This window comes from Bison bison, unplaced genomic scaffold (genome assembly GCF_000754665.1).
Source record: "Bison bison bison isolate TAMUID 2011002044 unplaced genomic scaffold, Bison_UMD1.0 scf7180017864196, whole genome shotgun sequence".
Taxonomy (NCBI): domain Eukaryota; kingdom Metazoa; phylum Chordata; class Mammalia; order Artiodactyla; family Bovidae; genus Bison; species Bison bison.
Window position 1 is genome coordinate 685,176 of NW_011494768.1, and position 24,126 is coordinate 709,301.

The 24,126-nt window shown below is 42.0% G+C and overlaps 1 protein-coding gene across 1 annotated transcript in view; it reads right to left on the reverse strand.

Moving 5' to 3' along the window:
• The window catches only part of MACROD2 (MACRO domain containing 2), a 2,254,506-nt gene that overhangs the window by 656,170 nt on the left and 1,574,210 nt on the right, over positions 1-24,126 (reverse strand). The window contains exon 6 of the mRNA XM_010844154.1: positions 4,215-4,245. Coding sequence (XP_010842456.1) covers positions 4,215-4,245 — 31 coding nt within the window. The remainder of the gene's footprint in view (positions 1-4,214; positions 4,246-24,126) is intronic.

Consider the following 24,126-nt stretch of genomic DNA (forward strand, 5'->3'; position numbering starts at 1 on the left):
GTGGCTTTTCATCCTGAGTGTAAGCAGGCGGTCTGGTGCCCCGTGGAACCAGCCTGGAAGCATTGCATGGGGGACAGCAATGGCACTGGCTGAAAATCAAAGTGGAAAAATCTAGCTCCTCATCCTGGGAAACCTCAAAGCAAGCAGGGCCTGCTCCCATTAGGTTTTTCTCTTAAATTGGGTTGTTTTTTTTTTTAAATTGGGTTGAATTGCATGGTAGAGAGCTGTCAGTCTGTGTCTTGCAAAAAGATGCAGCTGGTTTTGTCTCCAAAAGGTTGAGGATTGAGGAAAGGGTGAGAGAGGAACTGGTTTCTGGCGGGGTCTCCAGCGTCTCAAAGCCTGGATCCTCCAAACATGCTTTGGATGTGAGGATTATGTAGAGGTTCCCACAAATCGGGGATGCTTACTGTTGAAATTGCCCTGTATGAGATCACCTTGGCAATTAAATAACTCAAACCCTTCCAAAGAAGGCTCTACCATAGTCAGTAATTTTGTTCTAATAGAAGAATTAGAGTTACATTGAGTTTGGGGGCCATAAACCTAAAAGTGAAGGTTAATCCAAAGCAAATGGGTGTCTGGGAAATTACAGTGGATGGGGTGGTGGGCTGGGACTAGGGCATGTCACGAAAAGTCAGGATGGGGTCTAAGAGCAACGAGTACCTCCCTGAGAGACCATCATTCGATGGGCCATGATAAACAGCAGAGACTTTTTGCTGTTGTTGTTTTTAAGTGAAATAGAGTGCTGTATTTATCTTTGTTTTCTTTCCTTTAAAAATAAAATTATTGGAGTAGAGTTGATTTACGGTATTGTGTTAGTTTCAGGTGTACCAGTAAAGTGAATCAGTTATACAAATACAACCCCCTCAAAAAAAAAAAAAAAAAATATATATATATATACACACACACATACACACACACACAGATTGCTCTAACTAAACAAGTTCTTGAGTCTTCATTTTTCCTTGTGAAGATGGACATTGTTATGCCTAAAATCATTCCCAGTTCGAGAATGTTTTTTAAAAGCAAATTTGTTGCTCTTAAAATAGAGCTGTTTTTCCATTTAAGAAAATACCAACTAGGTAGTTTCTCTACTTGTTATTTTGCCAATCAACAATTCTGCTTCTTGTATCATCGGTTAGTGATCAATTGGGGTTATAAACATCATTGTCGTAATTGAGCAGCAGTATTTCCTGAGCTTCTCCAGGAGGCACCATGCTAGATACTGGGTGTGTGTAGAATATGCACAAGTGAATCCGTATTCACGAGAAAGCTCCAGATAGACTACAAACACAGGGTATATTTTTAAAAATCTATGGAACAATATGAACCGGTAATTATTAATTGTCCAGATTACAAATGCTGAAAAGTTTCAAAGATGTAATGACCATCAAGAGTTGGAATATCCAAGGAAGACATCTCATAGATCAAGCTTCAACCTATACAAGTGTGTGTGGTGTGTTTTTGTTTTGTTTGATTGTTTTGCTTTTAATTTTCTTTTTCTTTTTAGCTGTGGATCACTTTCTTCAAATAAAGTATTCTTTCAAATGCCAATAAGTAAAGATAAAAGTAAAATTGATCTAGATAACAGAGGAGCCAGAACTAAGTTCTGAAGAAGAGCAAGAAAACCTCTGATCCATAAATTATGAGTGCTTAGGAGAGAATCAAGGACTGATTAGAAAGCTACAGTTTCACAAGTAACCATCATTTCCAAGTTACAAAATGCTAAATGATTCAGAAAGTAAAGAGACCTGCAGTAATCTAAATGTTACTAAAGATCTCATGAAGCTGAAAGTAAGTCTGGGTCTAAAGCTCAAGTGCAATTAGTGAAAGACAACACGGACCTGACTTGCAGGTTTCAGCTTCACTTTGAAACTTACTCAAACGCTAGACAGGAAAAGAGATGAGTAGCCAGGACTCGAAAATCACTTTCTGTCTTTTCACCTTGCTTATGGTTTCTTTTATTGTGCAGAAGCTTTTAATTTTAATTAGACATGTATAATATCATATAAGAAACGAATCGCCAGTCCAGGTTTGATGCGTGATACAGGAAGCTCGGGGCTGGTGCACTGGGATGACCCAGAGGGATGGTACGGAGAGGGAGGTGGAAGGGGGGTTCAGGATGGGGAACACGTGTACACCCGTGGCGCCTACATGTTGATGTATGGCAAAACCAATACAATATTGTAAAGTAAAAATAATAACAATAATAATAATAAAAATAAAAAATAAAAAAAAAGAAATCGCATTCTTTGACCTGGCGCTGTGAAAACTGACTGAGCTCGTGTGGCGGCAGCCTCTAAGTCATCGACTGTGACTCCCTCTCAATGCCGTTCTCCAGTCTTCAGTATTCCCTGCCACCAACATAGAGCAGTACTGATCTAGTTACTGCACACTGAGCCATGTTACTCTAAGGAGAGAAATCCCTGTCCTTCAGGGATCACAGTTCCTCAAGAGCCACGTTAAGTTTGATTCTGTTTTTACCATCCTTTCTCGAGCCTTTCCTTTTAGTGTTCATGTTCATCTTCCTTTACTTTTCTGTCTCTTTCCCCACTACCTCCCCCCTTTTAGTGTATTAGCTGTTAAATTTAGCTTCTGAAAGTCTTTGAACACTACCATCAGATTCTCAGAGGTAAAACAGACATCGACAACATGACAAACCATTGTCTGGGGCTTTCGGGTTTTTGTTTGTTTGTTTTGTTTTTTTGGTCAAGGAAAATCAAGACCGTCATGTGAGAATGTCCTCAAAATCAGAACCATTTCTGTGGTGGAGTCTGATTTGCCTTTAGACAAGGTGACATGAAGATCTGGGTAAAATGTTGCATGTAACGCTTCTTTTAAGCAAATATATCAGTGAGAGTTATAACTGGGCACCTGTGAGGCAGAAAGAGTGGCAGTGATGGGGTGATGGTGCAGATGGTCCAGCCTTAGCTCACCAGCCCAGTGTCCACTGTTTTACTCCAAAGATAGGCTGTAGCGGAATCCAGAGTGAGGCGGGGTGGGGCGCGGGGGGAGAGGGGGGAGAAGCATGCCTTCGATTTTTAAATAATGTCACCAAATCTTTTCCCATTTAATTTAATTCAGGCCTACATTTTCCACTTTACTTTCACTGAAACCTTTAAAAAAAAAACAAAGAACAAACAAACAAAAAAAAACACCTTGGGGACTTGCCTAGTGGTCCAGTGGTTAAGAGTCTGCCTTGCGATCTAGAGAATGTGCGTTCAGTCCCTGGCTGAGGAGCTAAGAGTCCACGTGCTGCAGGGCACCTGAGTCCAAGTGCTACAGCTGGAGAGACCGTGTGCCTCAAAGATCCCGTACGATGTGGCTAAAACCGGACGCAGCCAAATTAAAAAATACCACCTTAAGAGGAAGAAGTCTCCTGCTTTCGACAACACTTTAGCTATCCTTTCCCTCTAGTAACAAATTTAAACTGGTTCTTTACATCTGCATGTATTTTATTTTTCACTTAAAAGTCTCCACGTGAGAAGTTTGAGCTCAGAAAAGTCATAATCTTATTTGCTTGACCAGAAAACTCTAAAATGACAAACTCTGTTTTACCTGAATATTGTGAAACAGATTTATTAACGAGCTGAGGAAAAAAGTATATGTAAATGCCATTGTAGGTGAAATAATATTTAGAGAATTTTAGGCTGATGCAAGCAAGAGGTTATAAAAAACATTTTGCTTCCATCTCTAAGTAAAGCAGCTGCTACTTAAAACAATCTATTGATACCAGAAAAAAAAAATCTTCCTCTAATCAAAAATGTGTGTTTATATTAACAATCACATCTTTTAAATTAAATATATAGATATATGCATGTGTGTGCATTTTAATGCTTCTATAATTTTGTAATTCACAACAAAAAATGATAATGTTAGATTTTATATGTATTATGACTCATCTAACAGAATGACTTAATTAACAAAAACACTATTAGAGGTCTGATCATAGGTGAGTAAACATTTTTACATAACAAAAGACATTAAGCCACAGTGCACCTAATTATTGCACATGGTATGCAATACAACTAAATTCATTAACACCCAAAATATCCAAATAGCCTCTTGAGAGTCCTCAAAGAAGTTTGACCTGCATTTGAGTCTCTTTAAATGACTGCAAACTGCATCCATCAGAGAACCTCTAATGTTTCCTGTTAACCTTGACTTTAACAACAAAATAAAGAAATGTAAACATTACCAAAAGATAGGTCACTTACCATAAATGCCTGTTGAGATGCATGGAAATGCCTGTGAATAAACCACAAAAAAACAGAATAAATTTTAAAGGCCTGGCTCTCCCCAAACCCATCAACATCTATTTCAACATCTGTTTTGCTTGATAATGGGATGTCCTCTACTCACGTACTCTGAGCTCTGAACGCCACTCAGGTGAAGTAGGAGACATTGTGGAAATGGTATATTTGATTAAATTTTCTTTACCAGCAATTATTCCAGCTCACAAGAGGCAAGGGTCAAATTACCAGGCATTGTGGGAACCAATTGTTAAACTAAGTTACAAGAAATTATATCACATAAGCCTACAATGAACTAAGTTGTATCTAAAAGAAATAATCATTCATCGTCAAGTCCTAAGTATTTGCCACATTTTACTATTGCCTTTGCTATTGAGATGACCATGTCTATTACATGTGTCTGGTGGAAATACAGTATACCAGTATGGGATGCTACTGGGCATTCTCTCCCAGCTCTGTATTAAGTGACATCCTGTTGGTGGCATAAAATCTGAAAATACCAATCAATATTCATCTGTGTCAACTGAAACCACAGGTTGGCTATGGAAATAACATTTTGATAAAATTTAACAGAAGGATTCTGTAAGAATCAATTGGATATACAGAATTTCTAATAAAGGGTATCACATGTTCGTCTAGTCAAGGATATGGTTTTTCCTGTGGTCATGTATGGATGTGAGAGTTGGACTGTGAAGAAGGTTGAGCACCGAAGAATTGATGCTTTTGAACTGCAGTGTTGGAGAAGACTCTTGAGAGTCCCTTGGACTGCAAGGAGATCCAACCAGTCCATTCTGAAGGAGATCAGCCCTGGGATTTCTTTGGAAAGAATGATGCTAAAGCTGAAACTCCAGTACTTTGGCCACCTCATGTGAAGAGTTGACTCATTGGAAAAGACTCTGATGCTGGGAGGGATTGGGGGCAAGAGGAAAATGTGACGACAGAGGATGAGATGGCTGGATGGCATCACTGACTCGATGGACGTGAGTCTGGGTGAGCTCCGGGAGTTGGTGATGGACAGGGAGGCCTGGCGTGCTGAGATTCATGGGGTCGCAAAGAGTCGGCATAACATGACTGAGCAACTGATCTGATCTGATATTCTATTCTATTCAAGAAGGAACAGTTAGAACCTTACATGAACAACCGACTGGTTCAAAGTTGTGAAAGGAGTATGGCAAGGCTGTACGTTGTCACCCTGTTCACTTAACTTATATGCAGAGCACATCATGTGAAATGCAGGGCTGGATGAATCACAGCTGGAATCAAGACTGCTGGGAGAAATACCAACAACTTCAGATAAGCAGAGACATCACTTTGCTGACAAAGGTTCCTGTAGCTATGGTTTTTCCAGTAGTTATGTATGGATGTGAGAGTGGGACCATAGGAAAGCTGAGTTCCTAAGAACTGATGCTTTTGAATTGTGGTGCTAGATAAGACTCTTGAGAGCTCCTTGGATTGGAAGGAGATCAAACCAGTCAATGCTAAAGGAAATCAACCCTGAATATTCATAGGATGGACTGATGCTGAAGCTGAAGCTCCAAAACTTTGACCACCTGATATAAAAGAGCTAACTCATTGGGAAAGACCCTGATGATGGGAAAGATTGAAGGCAGGAGGAGAAGAGGGCAGCAGAGGATGAGCTTGTTAGACAGCACCACTGACTCAGCGGACATGAACTTGAGTGAACTCTGGCAGATCGTGAAGGACAGGGAAGCCTGGAGTGCTGCAGTTCATGCGGCTGCAAACAGTGGGGCACAGCTTAGCAACTGAACAGAATATTCTATTCTTATATTTAAGTTGTGTGCTATACATTCTTTGTATCAGTAAAACTTAAACTTATAGAAGTAACATATTAAATTTTTGGACTTCCCAGGTGGCGCTAGTGGTAAGGAACCCGCCTGCCAAAGCAGGAGATGTAAAAGCCTAGGGAGGAGGAAGATCCCCTGGAGGAAGGCATGGCAACCCACTCCAGTATTCTTGCCTGGAGAATCCCCATGGTCAGAGAAGCCTGGCGGGCTGCAGTCAGTAAGATCACACGAATCGGACATGACGAAAGTGACTTAGCACACACACTAATTTTTTGAGTCATTTTTTAAACAATTGCTGGCAAACCACTGATTATACCAGACACTGTGGATTGAACGCTTGTGTCCACCCAAATGTAGAAGCTGAAACTCTAACGTGATGGTATTTGGAGGTGGAACCTTTGGGAGTTAATTAGGTCATGACAGTTGAGCCTCCATGATGGGATTAGAATTCTTAAAAGAAGAGGAAGAGAACAAGCACGCTCTGCTCTCCACCAAGTGAAGATGCAGTGAGAAGACAGCCATCTGCAAACTAGGGGGTGCCCCCGCACCAAACGCCAGATCAGCTGGCATCCTGACCTTTGACTTCCCAGCTGTGAGAAATGAATGCCTGCAGTTTAAGCCATCTAGTAATTTGTTGCTGCTGCTGCTGCTGCTAAGTCACTTCAGTCGTGTCCAAATCTGTGCGACCCCATGGACTGCAGCCCACCAGGCTCCTCTATCCATGGGATTTTCTAGACAAGAGTACTGGAGTGGGGTGCCATTGCCTTCTCCAGTAGTTTGTTATTGCAGCCCAATAAAAGACACTGTACTTTATTTAGCAATATTTAGAGTTTGATTCGGAGAAGGCAATGGCAACCCACGACTGAGCAACTTCACTTTCACTTTTCACTTTCATGCATTGGAGAAGGAAATGGCAACCCACTCCAGCGTTCTTGCCTGGAGAATCCCAGGGACAGTGGAGCCTGGTGGGCTGCCGTCTCTGGGGTCGCACAGAGTCAGACACGATTGAAGCGACTTAGCAGCAGCAGCAGCAGAGTTTGATTAAAAGAGTTAATGAATAAATGTAAATAGAGTGGAGTCAAAATCGAGCTTTCTAATAACAGAAGGGGATCTGAGAATGGTGATGTTCTCCTGCCAATGTACCTATATGTAAATCTGATCGAGTTGCTATCATCTTTGTCTTTTCCCAGGAAAAATGCAGACGATAACATTTACCATATAGAAGTATGCTGCAGGAATTCATGACAGGATTGTTTAAATAAGGACTGATGTTACAGTAGAAATTCAAAACACTGCAGCTACTGTTGACTGTAATAACTAATTTGATGGCTGAGCTCAATCATAATGAAATGTTTAAGCCTTTTTTATATGTCTTTGGGTTAAATGTGTATTACATTTTATTTTCCTTAACATTTTAAAAGGATATATATTTATTCCCTTTGCTTGGATCTTCTATTTAAAGTCACAATTTACATGATTTGTTTTGGACACAGTAATATTAATAATTGACTCTGTTGAGCTTAGTTACAGGTCTGTGAAACACTTTTTCCCTTTCATTTCACTAGTAAATGCTACTAGTTTCTAATTAAAAAAAAAAGGACAGTTTCTGGGATGGAGTAGAAGCTCTTTTTAAAATGAATCGAATTAATTATTTGATTCCTTGCATTCTTGAGGTGCCAGTATGCCAGTAAATCTGAAGGATTTTCTTGACCCACTCAATCCATCCTGTGACCCTCAACCATGAAAAGATAGGACGGAGCAAATTCTCCTGAAAATATTGTAGTTTTTTTTTTACAGGCATTCACCAAGATTCTCCATAGGCATGTAAATCAACTGCATGCTTACTCTAAGTCATTTGTTGTAAGGACTTCACATTCAGGAATGGCCTGCTTAGAAGTACAAATTAGAAAATTAGAGAGGATTCAGAGTCATCCCTATCACTTGTGCCATGCCTTCTCATGTTTCATTGTGCTTTTAAATGCGGTGGAGAGAGGTGAGCTTACAGCTGATGCCCCAGGAATTCCATGGAAACAAACTGAACACATAAACATTATCCATCTTGTGCTCCATGCAGACAAAGAGAAAAGTTTGAGAACGGCTGCATCAAGCCATCAAGCAGAAACTACTAGTTATTAGAATGGTTTCCACAAGCCAGTCTGCTAGAAATCCCAACTGGACACCCTTTCCATTCAGCATGTCGGAGAGTTTAGTTAACTGCTTGGAGCATCTGTTTCTTCATCAGTAGATAGAAACTCAAAGTTCTCCTGAGGGGTTTGTGAGAGGATGAGAAGGAATGAAGAATACATAGCATTGTGTCTGACAAGGGGCACTATCCCAGCTAATGCTGATTCTTCTGTTGGCCACTGTAATGACCACCAGGCTCTGCTTTAAGCAGGGAATCTATTGCCCTGGGGGTTTCCCTGGGGGCTCAGATGGTAAAGAATCTGCCTGCAATACACGAGACCCAGATTCAATCCCTGGATCAGAAAGATCCCTGGAGAAGAGAATGGCTACCCACTCCAGTACTCTCGCCTGGAGAATCCCATGGACAGAGGAGACTGGAGGGCTACAGTCCACGGGATCACAAAGAGTCAGACACAACTGAAATGACCAAGCACGCACACAGGCACTGTTGTGCTAGAACAGGGCTTCCTGACCTTGGCACTGTTGATATCTGGGACCAGACAGTGCTTTGTTGCTCGGGGCTGCCTCGAGCATGGTGAGATGCATAGCAGCTTCCCTGTGCTCTCCAGCCACTTGCTAGGAGCAGGCTCCCAGTCTTGACTATCAAAAACATTTCCAGGCATTGTCACATTTCCAGGGGGTGAAATCACCCCGGGCTGAGGACTACTGCCCTAGAATCTAGCACCTAGACCCCAGCAGGGCTGCCTGCAGACAGCCTTCAACTGTCAGCCTTTTCAGGGATGGTCTCAGGCGCAGAGACCCTCCTCACTGGGGCCATGCCCTGGCCCATAGTCTGTGCAGAGTATAAAGGCCTTGGCTCATTTTGGCTCAAGTCAGCGTAGCACTGAAGGACCCTGCAGCACCACAGCCACCGCCGAGCCACACGGCAGCTCACCCCTTTCCCCCTGCCCCCTCTTGTTACCCACCTCCCCTGTCTTCTCCAGGGGCTGATCCCCAGGCACAGCTCAGTAAATGTCCTGCACCCTGAACTCTGTCTCAGAGTCAGCCTCCGGGAGACCTGATCCGAGTTCACTCCCTTCTGCTTCCCTCCTACATCCAGCATTACTGGTCATTCTCCCATCAGATTCCGCAGAAGAGAGAGCACACCAGCCCGCTAATGGCAACTTTCATTTGCCTCAGCTCCCAGCTCTATCTCAGAATCAATCACATGACTCAATAATTGAGTCTGAATGTACCAACTGTCTTGCCTGTTTTAACAAGGACAAATAGCTTCATCTGAAAATGACATCGTCACCTTCAAAGTGAAGGTGCACAGTTGCATAATGGAGGATGGCGTTGATAATATATATTATTGTATTAAACACAAAGGCAATGATAAAGCAGAGATGGGATTGCAAAATCATGGAAAAACTCATTGTATGTAAAGCAACTTTGCATACAATTCATCCATATAAATTTCCTAATTGATCACTTTTTATCATGAGAAAAAGAGAGGAACAGAGAAAGAAAAGAGTGAGCAAAGTGAGCTCAACTAAAGGGTTTTGCAGGACATTTGTTCTTTGCCATTCTAAATTTCTGATGGGGCCACAAGAAGTGAACAATGTAAGATTTCTTTATTTCAAAGTTATATTTAATATAACCACCTCCCACAAAAATCCTCTCCTGTGGAAGAATGATAGATTGCATTATACCAAAACCCAGGCAGTTTAGCCTGGTTTATTTTAAAGTGCATGTAATTCTGCAGTCACCTGTAGAACTTGGGGAATTGACATCATCAGCCCACTTTGTAAGGCTCCAGACTCCCCTTCCAACAGGCAAGCCCCAGGAGCAAGGACGTCTCCATGCTAATCACGGCCGAACCTACAGTGACCGGAAACTTCAGAGCACTTGACTGCCAGCCAGAATTTTTTTTTCTTTTTCCCAAATCAGCATGTACTTCCCTCTTGTGGGAAAAATATTCATTTGACTTGGAGAGTGAGAGAGGATTTTTCTTTTGTAAAATTATAGATTTCCACCTGGAAAATACTTCCTTAGCCCAGCATGTTGGTTTCAAGTACATTTGTAGAAACACTGAAATCCTCAAGGCTGTAGACTCTGCTTCCCATCCTCTTGAATTCCTGTTTCCACTTCTCCTACTTCTGTCTGAATAACTTGAGGGCAAAGAAAGAAATACCCTCAACCTTTGTTTTGACCCTAATGGTGCCTCAAACCCAATGCAGTGAGCCCTTAGCCAGTATTATAACCATCACGTGCTTTCCTTTGATCCTTGATTCATACAAAGTGGGAATTTCTTCCTCTCCTCCTTATCCAAGGTCACTACCATCTACCCACTGCTTATACAACAGCCTTGTGATCTGAGTAGGTCTGACTCCACCCTCAGTTCCACAGGAAGGTGATGCCTGAAGAAGGTAAGTAGCACACACCTCCTTCAGTCACAAGGATAGAGAGATGGGGAGTTGTGGCATCACTGAGCCGATGGTGTAAATTAACTGCAAAGTGCTCTCAACCTCTGGAATCTTTCAGTTGCTTAGTCAACACTTTCCTCATCGCTTAGTCAGTTTTAGTTAGGTACTTCATTACTTGCAAGCAAAAACATGCTACCCAATACACCTTTCATTTAAATGTCTGTGATTATATATCACTGTTCACTGACTTGAGGAAGCTGTCAACTGTAAGAAACACCATTATGTTGTTGAACTTTGTGTGCCGCTAAACAAGAAGCTCTGTAACAGTGAAAATACACTTTCCTACCACTTAGGATTTTTATTCTATACCTACTGAAATGACTATTTTGGATTTATTTAAACTGTTTCTTCCGAGAAGGCAGTGGCACCCCACTCTAGTACTCTTGCCTGGAAAATCCCATGGATGGAGGATCCTGGTAGGCTGCTGTCCATGGGGTCGCTGAGGGTCGCACACGACTGAGCGACTTCACTTTCACTTTTATGCATTGGAGAAGGAAATGGCAACCCACTCCAGTGTTCTTGCCTGGAGAATCCCAGGGACGGGGGAGCCTGGTGGGCTGCCGTCTACAACTGAAGTGACTTAGCAGCAGTAAACTGTTTCTTAAGTTATAACTTGCTCTACAGCATAGATAAAAAGGAGAAAAACTGGTTACAATTTCCTCAAACATTCCTCATGTGAAGAGTCTGGTTCTTCTGAATGACTTTTCAAAACAAAATTCTAGACATGAGCTTCCCATAGTTTTATCCTTGTTCTCTCAACATGGTATTAACTCAGGCCATCACAAGATGGCCTGAGAACTGACTCAGAACTTTCCTTCCAGGCCCATGACACCCTCTCTGAAACTTTGAAGGCTGGCTCCTTCTTTGTTGCTAAGAAAGGTTTTCAGACAACATAAAAGACACATACCTCCTTAAATGGCCCCTAACTGGTTGGGCAGTTAAAGGCCAAGGCTGTCCAGTCAATGCCTTGGGGAAGACGACAAGTGTACGCATGTACAGGAACAACACCTTACTGTAAGCAGGCTTGACTATAAACAGCCCTGGCTATAAGAGGCGTTCTACTTTCAAAGAAGTTAGCATATGAGAAAATGTGAATCAGTGGAACTTAGGGTACCGCTCTTTGTCTTTAGATGTCTGGTTATCAGCCTAGTAGGTTGTACCAAATCCTCTTAACCCCATGATGAAGGATACTTGGGTATTTCTCAAACTATGATATACCTCATTCTAGGAGTATGCAAGATATTTTGGTGTACAGCAAACAGTCACTGTCCATTTCAATGTAATATCAATATATTATTTTTATATGCTGCATTAAAGAGCCAAGAGTGTGCCCCTCAGGGCCTCAGTTTCTCTAATTATGAAAAGAGCAGAGTTGGACTAGATGGATCAGTTCAGTGGTTACATTCTGCAATGCTATGAAACAGCCTCTTTTGTCTCTCTAAAGCTCAGGATAAAGGTGCTGAAAAGCCAGGCACTTTTACAGCATCCTGAATTCCTCATAGTGTTTAAACATGGGAGGTGGTAACATAGCAACAACAGCTGTCATTCTTGAATTATAGCAGTCTATTCCTTATCTGTGGTTTTGCTTTTTTCAGTTTCAGTGACCCCTGGTCAACTGCAGTCTGAAATTATTAAACAGAAAATTCCTGAAGTAAACAATGCACAAACTTTAAATTGTGCTCCATTCTGAGTACTGTGGTGAAATCTAGCGCCACCTCACTCCATCCTGCCTGGGGCGTGAATGCTCCATGTATCCTACCTGCTGGTCGGTCACTCCGTAACCACCTCAGTTATCAGCGAGGCTGTCTCAGTATTGCTGTGTCCCGGTGCTTGTGTTCAAGTAACACTTTCTTCTCTTAATGACGGTCCCAAAGCCCAAAGGCAGTGGTGTTGGCAATTTGAATATGCCAAAGAGAGGCAGTGCTTTTCTTAGGTGAGAAGTGAAAACTCTCGGCTCAAAAAAGAAAGGAAAAAAAAAAATCTGTGCTACTCTTGCCGTCACATCTCAAACTGTGAAAGTTACAGTCATCATATTCGATAAGTGCTTAGAGAAAACAGAAAAGGCATAAAATTTGTACAATAAGACTTTCTGAGAAAGAGAGAGACTGTATTCAAATAACTTTATTACAGTATATTGTTACAGTTCTATTTTTAGTTATTGTTGCTAAACTCTTGTGTGTTTGTGTGTGTGTGTGTGTGGGGGGTGGGAGACGGCTCAGTCGCTCAGTCCTGCCCCACTCTTTGGGATTCCATGGATTGCAGCCCACCAGGATACTGGAGTGGGTTGCCATTTCCTACTCCAGGGGATTTTCCAGACCCAGGGATCCAACCCGCAACTCCTGTGTCTCCTGCACTGGGAGGTGGACTCTTTGCCACTGAGCCATCTGGGAAGCCCTGTTAATCTCTTACTGTACTTAATTTATCAACTAAATCATATAGGTATGTATGTCAGGAAAAAAAATACAGTATATATAGGGTTGAATACTATCCATATTTTTGGCATCCACTGGGGGTCTCAGAATGTATGCCCCACAGATAAAGGGGATCACTGTGCTCCAGTGTGCTGCTGCTGCTAAGTCACTTCAGTCATGTCTGACTCTGTGCGACCCCATAGATGGCAGCCCACCAGGCTCCTCTGTCCCTGGGATTCTCCAGGCAAGAACACTGGAGTGGGTTGCCATTTCCTTCTCCAATGCGTGAAAGTGAAAAGTGAAAGTGAAGTCGCTCAGTCGTGTCTGACTCTTAGTAACCCCATGGACTGCATCCCACCAGGGCTCCTCCGTCCATGGGATTTTCCAGATAAGAGTACTGGAGTGGGGTGCCATTGCCTTCTCCGCCAGTGTGCTAAGCATGGGCTAAAAACTCTATGCAGAGTATCTGATTCATTCTCAGGAACAATCCTGTGATAAAGAACCTATCACTTTCTTTTCATAAACATGGAGGAAAGAAAGCTAAGAAAGTGAACTCCCTCAGGGTCACAGAAATTTATTTTGTGTAAGATATCTACTTTGTGTAAGGTATAACTGATCATTTACCCTTCATACTTGTTAACTACACAAAGAATTTATAAGTAAATCTCAAAAGGCTGAAAGAAGACAGGCACAGGGAGACACAGTGGGAATCTTCTTCTATAGCCACAGCTCTTTCTTCCTCAGATTCAGCTAGAAAAGCCTCCCCTCGGGCCGTCACAGACAATAGCATGGTGACCATCACACAGCTCCATTCACTTAGATTTTGAAGCCTGAGATTGTGTCTTTTTCCTGATCTCAAACCCTTAGTCCCTTCAAATCACATTTTAATAAAACGTGAAGTCACGTTTTATGTGGCCTTCAATTTCCCCATGATCTGGCTCCTGGCTTCCTCTCCACCCTCCTTTCCTCCCACTTGTCCTTGTGCCCACAGAGTTCCAGCCTCACTGGTCTCCTTCAGTTCTTCAAACACAGAAGCGTGATCCTGCGTCAGGGCTTTGGACTAGCCGTCTCCTGTCTGGCGCGCTTCTTTGTAAGTTACTGATCAGATACCGCCTCCTCAGTGAGGCTCCTTCAGGCCTCTTCCCTCAGGCTGCTGGGTCTCCATGACTCTTCTGCCACCTGACAGACAGGTGTTTTCTTGCTCATTGCCTCCTCAACCTTGGTCTCCCCACTGGCAGGCAGAATCTAGGTGGATCTTTTGTCTTCCTAATGATTGCATCAGTTGCAGCTAGAACGAAGCCTGGCATTCAATAAATATCCTTTGAATGGATGAATAAATGAATAATTGAGTTCTATGGCCACACAAACATAGATTATTTTTTTTTCTACAGAAATTGGAGCATATGTTGTGTTTTATCTTCTGAGACTATCTTTTTTCATGTCCTAGATGTTGGAGATCTTTCCCTGTCTGTGTACAGTGATATAATGTCTACATAATATTCTAGGCATGGTTACACTATGTTTACTTAACATGATAAACACGTAGGTTGTTTGTAAACATTGCTGTAATTACCCTTCCATAAGCATTCTTGACTGTGCCTTTATGTAGCTAACATAATCTGGCAGAATATATTCCTAGAAATGACATTAATTTGTTTAAATGAGCAAATTGACCTAAATGAAAAAGTTTAAAATTTTGAAAATGCAGTCCTTCCACGACCCTCCTCACATACCTAAATCCACAAATGCCCAAGTCACTTGCATAAAATATGTAGCATTTGCATATATCCTATACATACCTTCCCATGTACTTTAAATCATCTCTAGATTACTTATAATATCTAATACGATGTAAATGTGATGTTAATAGTTGTAAATACAATGTAAATGATATGTAAATATTTGCCATTACAAGGCAAATTGAAGTTTCACTTTTTGGAACTTTCTGGAATTTTTAAAAATATATTTTTGATCTGCAGTAGGTTGAATCTGCAAATAGGAAAGTAGATAGCTACAGAGGGCTGATTGTACTGACAAACTGCTCCCCTTAAAATATTTTTTCAGTGTAAAATCTCTTCAACAGTAAAGACAATAATTCCACTCCCCTCTTATCCCCATTACATGGGCGAATAGAGCAAAAGAATGCTGTCTCTTTAACAAATTACTGGAAAATGGAAACATTATCAGGGCATTCCCTTCCCTAAAGCTAGATAACCTGAAGGCCAAGGTCATTTAAAGGAGCCTGTGAGTGAGATCAGGTGGAAATGGCCAGGGTTGGAGCGCATGGCAGAGGCTCCCCATGCACCATGATTATAAGCAATAACTTTGTTTTTGTTTTCTTCATTATACCTTGGAAATAGCTGTCATAAAGTCATTTATTGCCAGCTGCTTTCGTGTTTATAACTACAACTCCACGCAATATAAAACAAACTATTACACAGCCATGAATAGGAGCAGTACTCTTGTAAACTTTATATTTTCCAAGAAGACAGATGGGTTACTTCCACCATGAATTTATACGGATGCAAAATGTCAGAACCAGCAAAGGGAAAAAAACCTGCCTTTTGCCTGAGCTTGCTCGAGTGACTGGTAGGAATGTTTTACTAGAAACTATATGTATGTGAAAATGAGAACTAGTCCCCATAAACCCACTGAACCCAAAAGAATGTGCATTCTGTTCCCAAATGTCTACATCTGTAAACTCCCTTTACACAGAAGCAAAGGGAAGAAACAAAGGTTAAAACCAAAAAAGGAAAACAAACAAACAAACAAAAATCCTTTCCATGTTAATAGCAAACCAGTGGTGCGATATGGAAACTCCTACTGAAACAAAATATTCCTAAAAGGATGCTTTTTTCCCATAAACTTGACTGCCTCTAATTTTGAAAGTATCTGTCCCCATGTCTTTCTCAAAATTAAATATAGGTACCAGGCTCATTCTACCCCTGGCAAGACGAGGGGAGGATGAGGGGATGGGCTTAGGTGCCCTTTTCTTGGGTGGAGCTGGGGAAGCTGAGATTACTGACCATCGCCTCAGATCCCCTGAGAAGTAAATTACCCACTTGAGACTGAAAGGCCCACAGCCATTGTGGGGCCAGACTCTTTCCGCACAGAGGGGCCTTCCTGGTCGAAGAAGGGGCCAGAATGACAAGGAAGCCCCCTGTGCATATAGGACTGAAGGACCAGCATGCTGCGGGAAGGGGCCCAGGGCTGTAGGCAGAGCTTTGGAGGACTTAGGATCCCGGAGCTTCCCTCAGCGTGCTGGAAGGGACACCACCATCCTTCACCATCTGCGCCCCTGCCAGAGGCAGGCACCCCTACACAGTCACGACCGTCATGGGGATGCCCTTGGGGAGCCGGGCCTGCTTTGCCAGTGCACTCAGAGAACAAGGAGTTGGGAATCAGGCACCTCCAGGACAGCCCCTAACTGATGTCTGATCAGTGGGGTGTGGAGGTGTCCCACTCCTGCATCCTGGCCCTGGAAGGAGACAAAGCAGAGGTGTGACCTGCATTATCCGGCAAGCGTCACTGGGGGACTTTGCCATCACCTAGGACTAAGCCTGAGCTCCACCCTCCTCTTCTGATCTCAGTCTTCACATCTCTCACCCATTTTATTTTCCCCTGGGATTTTCCTAACAGATTCCCTTTCCCCAGATCCTCACCCCAGAGTCTGCTTTTGGGAACCACTGCAGACATTTATTATTGTCATTAAGCTTGATGTGGCTGCAGAAGAACTCTTACAGTGAAATGAACCTGCGGGGTGATTTTTGGGAGAAGCTCAGAGGAAACAGAGCCCATGGTCACTTCTGTTCGGTCTTGGTGAGAAGAAGAAGAAAAAGCAGGTGAATTATTTAAAAAAGCAAGAAGGAAGAAAGAGCATTCTTAAGACCACGAGTAACAAGAACAGAGACCTGGCTCAAAGCCAAGGAGGAGCTGTGAGGGTGTACAAAAGGAAGGGATCCAGAGAATGACTGTGCCGGGATGAGGCAGTGGTCCTGGGACTTTCTGTCTTCCATGCTGAGGGCAAGGCTCCATAAAGAATGTGCACCAATGGGATGGGGAGGGAGCTGGGAGAGGGGTTCAGGATGAAGAACACATGTACAGCCATGGCTGATTAATGTCAATGTATGGCAAAATCCACTACAATATTGTAAAGTAATTAGCCTCCAATTAAAATTAATTAATTTAAAAAATTAAGTAAGACTATAAATTGGAAAAAAAAAAAAAGAATGTGCTCCACATAACTCATGTGAAAGGGAAAGTGTTAGTCACATCTGACTCTTTGTGACTCCATGGACTGTAGCCCGCCAGGCTCCTCAGTCCATGGGATTCTCCAGGCAAGATTACTGGAACAGCTTGCCATGCCCTCCTCCAGGGGATCTTCCCAACCCAGGGATAGAATCTGGGTCTCTTGCATTGCAGGCAGACGCTTTACCATCTGAGTCACCAGGGAAGCCCAGCTACTCAGGTGTTGGAGTCAATCCTTGACTTCCTTAATGATAAGTTGTATCTCCACATCTTTCTTAAGAATAAAGTTGAAGATCTGACTTCCAAAGGAAATATTTAAGAAAATCCGTTAACAGCAAACAACCACAAAACAAGAAACACAGCTGACCTCATCGAGGAGCAGCCCCCAAACCTTGACACGATGGGTTGGTGAGGCGATATTTTCTAACAGTCTATGCATGGATTGGGCACAATGGATATAGTAACTCAACCACTTCTCAGGCAAACCCGTGTCTCCACTCTTTTTCCAAGACTCCCTAATGATCTGCTAACAAACCAAACAGCCGTGAGAAGGGACGGAGATGACACACAGTCAGCAATATTTCCTGAAACATCATGGAAAGAAACGGAGGCCAGGATGTCCAGGAGCATCCACTATCAGCTTCTCCTCTGTGACTTAAACAAAGAGACGGAAATAAGGACACCATCTAATACATGCTAAATCTTCCTGGATGTTTTTACATGGCCTTTGCTGCCTCTCAAAAGAAGCCTGAGAGGAAGCATTATTATCTCCAGAGAGAGTGAGGACGCTCCCCAAAGTTACACCATGGCTAAGAGGAAAAGCTCAGACAGCTCTGATCTTCTGGCTGAAAATTCTAAGCACCTTCCACTGCAAACAGAGTCCATGAGGTCAGTGGAGAAGGAGGAGGCGAAGACAGAAGAATCCACCTTCAAGTAACCCTGGTCCTTGAGGAAGGACGGTTAGAAACGAGAATTCTTTTTCCATATTAACAGAGGATGAAAACCCTCCTGGGCGCTAGCTACCAGATCTCAACAGTATTAAATCTTCCACCTAATTAAAGATTAGTGTCACGGTGTCCCTGAAGATTAGGACATTTTGAGAACCACTGTGTTATTTTATTCCATTCCCACCACTATACCAGACAAGCGTAGCCCAGGCTGCACCCTTCTCATGCCCAGCAGACTTCTTTCCTGGGATGCACTGAGGTCCTCCCGTGTGCGTCCGTCACAGACCATATCATTAGAGAGGGAGCAGACTGCTAGATTACCCACACGTATGCGGGTTTTCTGCCTGCAGGATTTCTTGAAACCTCTGTTCCATCTCTTAAAATGTCAGCATGTTCTCCTCACAGATTGGGCAATTCCACTTCAGCCCCTCTACAATTTCATGGTATGAACTTGAAAACACTACACAGAAAAAGAGATGGGTTTCCACAAGCACCTTTAAAGTCAATTCTATGTGCTAACACCTGACTCCCTTTCCTATGTATGAGAGTTAGGTGAGATTATCTTGACAGTTGCTTGGGGCCTAACCCACAGTGTGGTTTGTAAAGAATAAGGACTTTAAATAAAATGAGTTATGATTACGCAGCTTGAGTCAATATGTAAAGGTAATACATTCTTCTTTCCTTAGTCACAAAGGAAGACATTAATCAAGCCTAATGCACACTTTATATTTAACAAGGGAATTAATTAGGGGATAATGACTAAGAAAGAGGTGTCTACAGAACACACGCTATAGGAATGACTAAAGAAAAAGAAAGCAAGAAAGGAAAAGAAAAAAGGAAATTGACTGTAGTCATATTCCCCAAGTTTAGGAATTGATACTCATGGCCTGAAAATGGCTGTGCTTTTTGGACCATCAATAACAGTGAAGACTTTTATCAGCTAGAGTCTATGATGATGGAAATGAGCAAAAATAACAGGACAAGGAGCAGCCAGTCTGCAGGGAGATGTCTGGATACTTAGGCCCCTGGAGGTGGGTTATTTGTAGACATTTCCTGGTGAACACTGCATTAATCCAACTAGAATTATCTGAGAACAAGGAAGGAAGCAGGCGAGATGTCTGACAACTTAGGCCCCAGGAGGTGGGTTATTTGTAGACATTTCCTGGTGATCACCGTATTAATCCAACCAGAATTATCTGAGAACAAGGAAGGAAGCAGGCACCTGGCCTTCCATTGTGCACGTGAAGGTTCAGTGTTGGCTCCTATACTAGGAGATGAGCAAACCAAGTTTTGCAGAATGTGACACACCTGTGATTCACTAAAAAATATTCAAGACCAAATTCCGTTCTACTCTCAGGGAGTTAAATAGTGTAGGCCTTGGGTCATCATTACTGTTACAGAGGCAATGAGGAGGTCATACGAGATGGATGGGTAGATGCTTGGATGGATGGAAGGGCTGGGGGTGGCAGACGGAAGGACAGATAGATAAAAGAACGGAGGGAGTCATTTTGGATATAGAGGTGGATACTCTCAAGCTGCCACTAGCTCCGGTAGACTTTGACTTCACCAAAAGTTTAATCTAACAAAGTGAATGACTTAATTTTTAACCACAATGTTATAAACACATCTTTCCTAAGGATAAACAAAATAAAATCCATCCATAACAGGTTGTAACCCTGTCTCAGATAAAACGTATTGCCGCCAAGAGTTATATTGCTTTCAAGTGTGTGAAAGAATTTCTTCCTACCACTTTTCCTCTCCCTCCGTGTTACTGTTTTTTTCTTTCTTTTTTAAATGGGGAGGGGGGGTGGGTGTTGAAAGTGGAATGCATCCTCAACATGGAAAATGATAGTTTCACCAGCAACAGATGTCACTTGGTGTAACTGAGCAATCTTTTTGAGGACATAGCAAGCAGCCAAAGATTCTGGATTAGGGATTTATTTCTCCCGAGTTACAAAGAGCTGTCCAAGGTTCCTCTACTCCATGAAAAGCAGTAGTTTCACAACCAACATTTCACCACGTGATCTCTAGCGCATATCTAATTGCGGAAACTATCAATGATACCTTTCTGGCATACATCACACGCCTGGCATTCAGTGTTCCTGTTAGAGGCACAGATCTCTCACAGGTGTACTGTTCCTGGCAGTGATCTGTTCCCAGTGGCCCACACATTGCTCCTGTCTCCACCATCATTGATAGGCTTGCCCAGGCTCCATATGAAATTCTCCCAGGATGAAGAGTTCACCGGTTCAGAAAGTACATGGACCAGTGATTCTCAAACATCAACATATGTGTATCCACTCACAAGAGCATCTTGTTAAATGAAAATTTAGATGTGGTTGACCTGGGGCAGGCTGAGATTATGCGTTTCTAACAGCCTCCCAGATGATGCTAATATGGCTGGTCTGGTTACAAGTACCCCATAATACCCCCTCAAGTCCTACTTTTCAGGGTGACATTGCATGAGTTGAAACCCGAGGAAAACCGGGAGGAAATCACTGGTTCCACTTAATACGGGCGTACCTGAAATGGCAGATCTTCCAAAGCTCCACAGAAGGAAGCAATAAACCAGGGAGAGGCCAGATGATGAAGCCCTTGCTCTTCCGCAACCCCTTGAATTTTCCCACAAAACTGCTCTCTTCAAACACCCGACTCCTTTCATCCTGATAAACACACTTGCCCTTCTGCTCACTGAATAGAATGTCAGCATCAGAGCGTCCATTATTTCCGGGTGGGACTGTTTTGTTGACGTTGTTGTTTGTTTATCTCCATCTGTCCATGTCAGTACTATATTTTAGACCCACAGTCAAAGCATTACAGTCTGGACTAGGATAATCCTCACACATCAGTGTGTAGACATGCCCTTAAGGAGGAACTTTCTTAAAATGCAGATTCTGATTCAGTAGGTCCGGGTTGAGAGCTTAGCTTCTGCATTTTAACAGCTCTCAGATGATACCTATGCTGCTGATCTTGGGACTCTCCTCTGAGGGGCAAGCATTGAGACCATTACTCATGGACTTTCATACTCTGACCCCTCTGATCATTTTGACACCTAAACCAGTAAAACTCATTATGCTGCAAACAACAGGCAACTTAACTCCAAGTAGCACTCAAAATGAAAAAAAAAAAAAAAGCAACCTTTTATAATTTAAAATTTTCAGTGATATGTGTAGCTTCACAGGTAAGTCTTGATCCAGCCTCTCAATGATACCTCCAATTACTATAGTAAGTGGCTGCTTGATTTAGGCTAATTTGCTGGTGTGAATCACATGCGTGTACACATCGTAGTTGTGAACATCAGCTACCTGATGAAGAGAAAGTCACCTAGTACATGAGGTGCTTTTTTTTTTTTTTTCCTGCTAAGACAGAAGTTAAGGTATCCCTTCTTGTCAAAATTGCAAGTGGACATTTTCTTGGGTTGAGAGGAATGCTTTGTGGAAAGACATATAAGACTGTTTCTGCTGTAAAGACTTATGATTTAGTGATGTGAAAAAGTTCCAAGAACTTGTTCAAAATTAGAAAGCATAGATTATTAAGGACTAAAAACAAACAAACAACAAAAAAAAAACGCATGAACATATGAATTCTTTTGCCTTTAGACTGAATATAAAATTATATTTTTTTATAATTAAAAGAAGTTCCACCAGAACTCATTCCCTGAACTCTCAACCCAATATTTACTTCTCCTCCCCAATAACAGGTAAAGGTTCCCCTGTACCATTTCCTCCTCCTCTATATCTCTACCTCCATTCTTTCCTGGTTTTGATTTGGTAAAGTGAAGCTATCCTTAATGAGGCACATTGGACCACTCTCATAGGACTGAAGCTTCTAATCAATAGCTTCAGAAAAGTTAGGAAGGAGAAGGAAAGACAAGACAGTGCTTCCCTTAGCTATGGTGAATTTCCCTTAGTTGGTCACTCTAGTCTTTCCATTCAGAATTCTAAAGTTGTCTGGAATTCTGACCCTCATTTTCATTCTTTTTTTTTAAATGTGGAGCAACACTTCCAAAAAAAAAAAAAAAAGTTTTATATTCCTGAAGAAATGTCATGACATTTTACATTCTGCAGTGAATGCACAAGCTCAAAAGATTATGCTGATGTGATGGTGACTCTGCCATCACTTTCAGGAACTGATATATAGAAGAAAAATGCAAATATGTTCACTAAATGGAATCAAGGAAAGCTGCTTGTTTATAATTATAGATCTTAATTCTATTTTCTCTTCTTGAATGATAATATACACTCTTTTCTAGTTACTTAAGGTAAGGGATATTTTTGGAAAATTATTAGGAATGCAGATATGAACATCTTTGGTTATATTTTATTAGGGAGATTTTTAAGTCTGTAATGACTAGCCTATGATATTTTATGAGCTTTCATAAATGGGTCATTTGTCCAGATAAGAAATTTAGTTATAGAGTGAACATAGAGTTATATTTGGATCTTAATTACACAGGCCAGAACCACTCGCAAAGTCATTAGACATAATAATTCCTAAGCTTCTTAGAAGAATGGACTGATCAGGGGTGATCTCACTGAGGCCATTTTCTGGTTTTAAGAGGCCTGAAATTCTACTCTCAGATTTCTCAATAATTTAAGCACTGTAGTGTCTGTGCTAAGATCTCAAAGAGCTGTCAGTTTCCAGGAGGAAAACAGAGTCTGGGTCTACAGAGGCCCCACAATTTCTGAAAATTGATGCAGGTATCTGGATAAATCAATAAAATGGAAATCATCTTAGACAAAGGTTGTTTTATTTTTTTTAACCTGCACTGTGCTGATGCTTTGTTCACTTTGATGTTTTAGTTACTACATTATAACTTAATGACAAAACATGGCATGGTCAAGAGGCAATATATAAAGGGTATTAATTAACAGTAATAAAGTGGGTTGAATTTTCTTCCCTTCTTGATCTTTTCTCTCCTTATTTCAGTTTTTTTAATAGTGCAAGTGCAAAACTAAATCCCCTCAAACTTGTTTAACCTCTTCTTCACAGGTCATCAACTGTCTCATTAACACAAATAAAATTATAGGTTGTGTTGAAGCTCCAACTGGTAGCAACCACTAATATTATTTACAGCTCTTTTTCCAAGGCAGCTGTGCCCTTGGGAACACAATGAGGAACTCATTACGGTCGATTCAGCATCTGAATTTTTCGGGCGTTCTTTGTCACCCACCTGACAGGCAGCGTTAGGAATGGTGGCAGAGGCAGGGCGGAGCCTGTCGGGAGGTGCTGAGAACCTCCACGCGGGCACAGATGTGCCAAGAGGCACAGGAATACCCACGGTGGCGCCAGCGCAGACATTTCCCAGCGCACTCCCATCATGCTGTGCGGCACCCAGGATTAACCCCTCTGGACCCATCCTCCTGCACACTGGCATTCCATGTCAGCGAGGAGTAGATGGGCTTTATTGGTTGGAAAATGAAAGATGAGCTTGTATGGATAAACACTGATGCTTCCCATTAGGCCATATTTTTCTCACAGCTCCATATGGAGTCAAAACCTCAACTGTAGTCAAAGCAGAAACTCATAACAATTTTTAGACAGAATATGAAACACTAGCTAAGTAATTTGAGGACAGTTCTAATACCAACTTATTAGGCTAAATGTCATTGTGAAGTTAGAGGAAGTTGTGTTTTTCCGTAAAATCTATTCAAACCCATGTGATCATCATGTTATCCTATACTTTCAAGAAAATTTAATAAAGCATCTGTAGCAGGATGCCAGCAAATTTGGAAAACTCAGCAGTGGCCACAGGACTGGAAAAGGTCAGTTTTCATTCCAATCCCACAGAAAGGCAATGCCAAAGAATGCTCAAACTACTGCACAATTGCACTCATCTCACACGCTAGTAACTG